Source organism: Cydia fagiglandana, chromosome 7, assembly GCF_963556715.1.
Source record: "Cydia fagiglandana chromosome 7, ilCydFagi1.1, whole genome shotgun sequence".
In the NCBI taxonomy this organism is placed as follows: domain Eukaryota; kingdom Metazoa; phylum Arthropoda; class Insecta; order Lepidoptera; family Tortricidae; genus Cydia; species Cydia fagiglandana.
In genome coordinates, this window is record NC_085938.1 from 17,126,066 (window position 1) to 17,132,852 (window position 6,787).

The 6,787-nt window shown below is 40.9% G+C and overlaps 1 protein-coding gene across 1 annotated transcript; it reads left to right on the forward strand.

The window, feature by feature from the left end:
• The first annotated feature begins 451 nt into the window (after nucleotides 1-451).
• LOC134666346 (gustatory receptor for sugar taste 43a-like) lies at nucleotides 452-4,756 on the forward strand. The gene is made up of 5 exons (XM_063523494.1): nucleotides 452-574; nucleotides 1,564-1,752; nucleotides 2,211-2,332; nucleotides 3,250-3,411; nucleotides 4,680-4,756. Exons 2-5 carry the CDS (start codon nucleotides 1,707-1,709, stop codon nucleotides 4,746-4,748), a joined length of 399 nt encoding a protein of 132 aa, XP_063379564.1. The 5' UTR covers nucleotides 452-574; nucleotides 1,564-1,706; the 3' UTR covers nucleotides 4,749-4,756.
• Nucleotides 4,757-6,787: the final 2,031 nt, after the last annotated feature.

Genomic DNA, 6,787 nt, shown 5'->3' on the forward strand with positions numbered 1-6,787 from the left:
TTCGTACATAATATGGCAAATTATATCCTATTATCTCATATACAGCGTGGTATCATATTATGGAAGATTGAAAAATAATAGTAAGTGGAGTATATTTTAATGAAAGGAAGAAAGGAATACATAGGTCAAATACAAGGTTTAATTATGAAACACTATTTTACTGAGTTATTGGTGTGATTTTTTTTTCATTTTTATTTTTTACTGCAACATGATCGTGCCAATATCAAATTCTCCGCGAACCAAATGCGGGCAAGGGCTAGTTCCATATAATCATCATCATAATCTTCTTCCTCGCGTTGGCCCGGCATTATGCCACGGCTCATGGGAGCCTGGGGTCCGCTTGACACTAATCCCAAGAATTGGCGTAGGCACTAGTAGGCTAGTTCCATATAATATTTAGGTAAGTAATAACCTTTACTAAAACATATAATAGTTTTAGTTTCCAGCTTGTACGTAGTCTATGGCTTCGAAGCCCTCGCAATAGTATTTCTTCAGCAGCTCTGGAGTTTGTTGCTGGTAGAGATATATTCCACACTCAACCTTTTAAATGATGAACTGGAGGAATTATTTACTCGTAAGTATTTTTTGTGTGGAGGATACGCAAGAACTAGGAAATCGAAGATCTAGTGGCCGAACCCAATATAGTAGGAGAAACGAAAGCCTCAAGACTCCGATGGCTTGGGCACGTGGTCCGTATGGGTGAAGATCGAGCGGTTTGGAGAGCGTACTCGAGCCGTCCGGATGGTCGACGACCGGTTGGGCGTCCTGTAGGTATCGCTGGAGCGATGAGGTCGTGAAAGATCTGAACGAGCTCGGTGCCGTCGATTGGACAGAGAAGCATGGCGTACCTTAGTGTCAGAGGCCAAGTTCCACTTCGGGTCCCTGCGCCACGGCAGTAAATAAGTAAGTAAGTATTTTTGGTAAGATATGTTTTCAGAGCAGCAAGCTTTTCTACCAATTCTAATTATATTTTTTTATACACGATGTAAGGCCAGTTTCACACATCGATTAATGTTAAATGAAGTTTATACATTTGCTACTTGCGTTTAGTATGAACTCTCACTTAACTCTTCGTATGTCTAAACACTCAGTGCGATCGAATTTAAACCTATTTTATTAATCAATGGATTTTTAAATTCATGCGCACTGAGCACTGCAGTGTCAACATGCTTAGACACACGAAGGGTTAACACTAATGGTGTACCTAATTATGCCCTACGAATCAAACCAAGTCTAATAATAGAGGACCTTACCACTGCTGATTTGACCCCCACACATGTCTAGCAAAAATGAAGTTTCAGAGAAATCATCAATATTACGTCCATGTGCTGAAACGTGTTAAGCTATTTTTTTTTATTCAATTTTTGAAATTTAAAAAAATGCCTGACCGCCAGTTAGTGTAAAAATTGCCACATTTGTATCACATATATTCTTTTATCTACACACATATCAAAACACTCGTGTGATGCTATTATGAAACTCACTTCGTTCGTTTCATAAACCCACACTCGAGTTTTAATGCCTTTCATTATCTAGCAGTCATATAAACTACTATTATAATAGATGGTGCAACCGCTCGGCGTGACGGACACGAGAATGAATACGTCCACCACCTTAACCTGAGCTACGACACGATATGCAACATATTGATACAAGTGGACAAGAAAAACGGACCCTTTTTGCTGTGTGGTTTCATATTGCTATGCATGCTTTTGTTGGTAGCTCCATATAATGTGATTGCAGCTACATTATGTATGTATTATTATATATCTTTATTCATTTTAGGTCGCACATAGGGTTGTTTTATAATATGAACATAATAGTCCCTTTCAATTCATTCGTTTTATCTCTACACTTATAAAACAAAGTCCCCCGCCGCGTCTGTCCGTTTGTATGTATGTATGTTCGCGATAAACCAAAAACTACTAAACGGATTTTCATGCGGTTTTCACCTATCAATTGAGTGATTCTTGAGGAAGTGTAGGTGTCGTATAACTTGTTCAGCTTTTGTGTCACTTGTGCAAAACATAAATTATGGGAGCATGTTCTACCGGGTGTGGCCTGTAATATGAGCGAAAAATTAAACTGTAGGCTGTAGTCCTCAATACTGATCAACATTTGTTCAGCGACTTTTAAAAATAATAATTTGCTCATGTTACAGGCCACACCCGGTATATAAACCTAAATTTTATACATTAAAATATTTTTAGGTACTAACTGTAAGAATGAGCAAGAGCGGTATGTGTCAATAGGAGTACATTTAAACTGGTGTCTGCTACACTTGAGCCACCTGGTGGTCTTGGTGGAACCATGCCACTGGCTCCTGAAACAGGTGAGTTTCCCTTTTATCAACATGATTGTTTTACACCAGGGCTCTCCAAACCCCGGCCCGCGGAGCGTTCCAATCCGGCCCGTTGACAGCGGTCCAATCTGGCCCGCGGGAGCCAGGCTCCAGTGTTCAGCACTAACAGCAGAACACCCACCCTTGGGCACCGACAGACCCGACAGTAGCCCGCGCGAAAATTCTGAGGCGCAATATGGCCCTCAGGAAAAACTCTGTTTTACACTGTTTTAACCAAGTTTTAACACATCGAGTGCCGGAAACCCGCTCGGCGGGTTCTATGTTCGTAGTCGCTTTCCTCTACAAAGCGGGAAAACGCTGGAATCGTCTACTATCGTGTGAAGAGCCACACGAACCCGCCGAAAAAGCCTCTCCCATACAATCGAAGTTACTCCCTCATTTTAGAATGACATGCTTAAATTACATTAAACTTGGCGTGAACATTTACGTAGGTGACATATCTACGTCTGGTACCAGACTAGCAGTTTTTGTTGTTTTGTTATACATACAAAGAAACTAGCGAGTAGAAGTATGTATTTGTCAGATTTAGAAAATTAGTTATGAAGTTAGCAAAAAGGCACCTATTACAGAAAATATAAAAATACATACCTACACATACACGGTGGCCAAAAAATAACTGCATTCCCGTTGCCAAGGAGGTTTTGGGATTATACTGAGCAACTTTTACTATAGGACCAACCCCGCGAAATCGTGAAAGAAAATTACCCTCCAATAAAAAATAGACCAGCCAAAATGTATGAAACAACCAAATTTTTTTTGGGATTTTGGGGTTGGTCCCATAGTAAAAGTTGCTCAGTTTCATCCCAAAGCGTCCTCAAATGGTGATGCAGTTATTTTTTGCCACCCTCTAAAGGTAATTTTCAAAATGAAAATGAAAACATTTTCAGAGGGAACGTACCAGCCGCCTGTTAAGCAAGCTGGTATGCCACGCCGACCGTTGCGGCCTCAGCCGCATGACGCTGGATCCGTTCCTACTACAGACTCAGATGCACAACTGCACACTGGCACCCTGCGGCGTGTTCACCATCACGAGGCCTCTTATGGCATCGGTAACAACCTATTGCCAAATAAAGATATTTCAAAGAGAATACGAGGCGGTCGCGGTCGAACAAGCTGGTATGCCAAGCTGATCGTTCCGGCCTCAGCCGCATGACGCTGGATCCAGTCCTACTACAGACTCAGATGCACAACTGCACACTGGCACCCAGGGGCGTGTTCACCATCACGAGGCCTCTTATGGCATCGGTAACAACCTATTGCCAAATAAAAATAAGTTTTTGGCAAAAAAAATATTTTTGGTACAAGCTTTTATCGCCAACTGTACTTTTTTTCCACAGACAACTAATACTCATCGAGACAATTCTAAAAACCCCAAACACAATTAGGTTTCGTTGTTTTATCACAGAGTTCCTATGGCCACCTCCAGTCTCCATCATCAGATCAGCTCGATGACACCATAATATTGCATTGTCGTCCGACTTACGTATACTGTATGCAAAATTTCAGCTCAATCGGAAACCGGGAAGTGAATTAAATTTAACTTGCAAGATTTGATTACACACAGACAGACGGACAGACAACGGTCAGGTGAAAGTAAAAAATAAATAAACGCTTGTAATATTTTCGATAAGACCGATACGAGATGATTTTCGATTTTATTTTACAATAAGACCGCCTGTTGTTTACCTCTGCTTGTATTTCTGTTTTCTTTTGTATTGTCTTCTTTTATTGAGGTGTGCAATAAAGAGTATTTGTATTGTATTGTATTTCAAAGGGAATACGAGGCGGTCGCGGTCGAACAAGCTAGTATGCCATGGCATATACTAGCTTGCCAGGCAGTAGCGGATTTGCCCCAAGGCCCTAGCCTACGAGCCAGGGTGGCAAGATATTAGGGACGGCAAATTGTGACAAAAAATTCGGTGATGATAGCATGAAATAACTCAAAATGTAGTCAATATGATGGGTGCTGAAAAAGGGGCGGCTACAGGGCCTGGGGCCTAGGGCGGCAAAGACTCAAATCCGCCACTGTTGCCAGGCCAATCGCTGCAGCCTGGACCGCATAAATTTAGACGCATTCCTACTCCAGTCCTGAGTCTGCATCTGAATTCACGACCATAGGAAACTGCTTCTAGCCTAAGCTCAGCTTGTTCAAAGCATCATTGAGATAATCTATAATACAAGACACAGTATTCGTATTGAAAGGAACATAGATTAAGTATTTGCTACCTATTAAAATACCCATGGAATCCGTTTTGGCACGGAACCCTAAAAAGAGATTATTTTTAAATACATACATTTTTGATGTTAATTGTTTCAGGTTCTAGGAGGCGTCACTACTTATTTAATTATCATTATTCAGTTTCAAACCATCACCGAGACAATCTAACATACAACACAAATTCGTATAGCGCACGTATTTTCTTTAGTTACTACCACTACATAGAGTAATGTCGAGTAATTAAATATTATTTGCTACCTAGTAATAAAAAATACATTTCGTTTCAGGCTGTTTTTTTTTACAAACCTAACCCAAAAGAAAATTCCCGTGGCTACAGTGCTAGCACTGGCTACACGGGCACTCGCTTCAGCTTCAGTCTGTGCCGTCTGCCAACGTTACATACAGAGGTCCTGACAGGTCACACTTAGTACGTACAAATTTACAAGTGCGACAGAGCGGCAACACGTCGAACGTGGTTCGCGGTAGGCCCTCTGATATCTTCCAAAATTGGCAATAAAGTTTTAGATATCTTATCCACGATAGTAAATAGGTACCTACATGTTTTGTCATACGCACCACTTATGTTTAGATGCACCTTAATTACACCTACTTAACGCCAAGGCCATTACCCGGACCCGGATGAGGACCCGGGTATGTCCTTAAACTACGTCCAGGACCCGGGTATGTCCTTAAACCACGTCCAAGACCACCGGTGGACGGGCAGCAGCGTCCCTCAAATTCGGTGTACTCGACTGCGATCGCCAACCCGCCTGCCAAGCGTGGCGATTATGGCATTCACCCCCCAAAACAGGGGGGAGGCCTATGTTCAGCAGTGGACGTCTTATGCCTGAGATGATGATGATGATGAATGCCAAGGGCTTTTAGGTCACATCGCGTCTAAGTTATGCACTACTGTTTTAAATACAATGTACCCTTTATCGCAAAAACATTCGTCGTGAACTAATGTCGTGACCGACGGCTGTTCCTGGATTCTATTAGTTATAATAAAACAAAGCTTTGCAGTTTCTATGTCAAGTGTAATCGATAACTTGGGGATATAATACAACAATTAAGGATGACTCACGTTAGACCGGGCCGTGTCCGGGCCGGAGCTTCCGGCGCTTACTTTTGACAGGCGATCACGAGATGCTTTCCATAGAAAACCATGTGCCGTAAGCTCCGGCCCGGACACGGCCCGGTCTAGCGTGAATCATGCTTTATCATCGTCAACCTATTTAAAAAACTTCTTGCTAAAATTTTGCTCACGAGAGAAACACAACATTTTTCACCACAGCACAAAAGGAAAATACGTTCCAATCAATTAAAATAGTTATTTACGATACAAGTGCGGAAAAGAGGAACAACAACTCGTGTTCACTCGGGAACAAAATTTGTTTAACCCTCGTAAGGTCAATCTGGAGAAGAATATATAATTTTTGGTTGGTTTGGTTAAGAAGACCGCCATAGGGCAACGCAAATACGCAACAACTGTCGCTCAGACACAGTCAAAAAGGAAGAGTTTGCTCCTTTTGCTCTACCGACCTTCTGTAAGTTGAATATGCGTACAAACTCTTGTAGTAAGTAGATGATAATTTATCATGTTAAGAAAGATACTATATTCATAGCACTATGAAACTACTTACCTACTTACTACCTACTTACCTATCGTAACTATGACGGGTACCTACCCTTCATAGGTAGGTTAGTAAGGTAAGGTAGATAGATAGGCGTCTATGATATAATTACTTATGAGGTTTCGATCGAGAATATCGAGATATAAATCTCATTGCGATATTTGTTATTTTTTATTATAGCCCAAGGTAAGTTATGACCGGAAATAAACTTGACTCATCAAAATATTAAATAATATATCATAACATTTTCTATTTGAGATCTCCTTAATCTAAGAAACACCACGCCATACCTACTCTAAATTTCGGTTCCGTTAAGTAAGTTTGATACGTTCACGGAAAATAATTATCTATTATAAGTTTTAAGCTTTTAGCAATTAGTGTTGTAATCGTTAGTTAAACAAATGGTACATAGGTCAGTTCTACCTACAGGTACACATTAAGTACAAGCAATACGGAAGACATGGAGCATCATCCTCAAAATTAATCATTTCAAAGTTAAGATTGAGCAAAATCGACAAGAATCCACCTCATTCTCTAAGCTACTTCATAAGTGACCAATCCCTAGCAAAACTT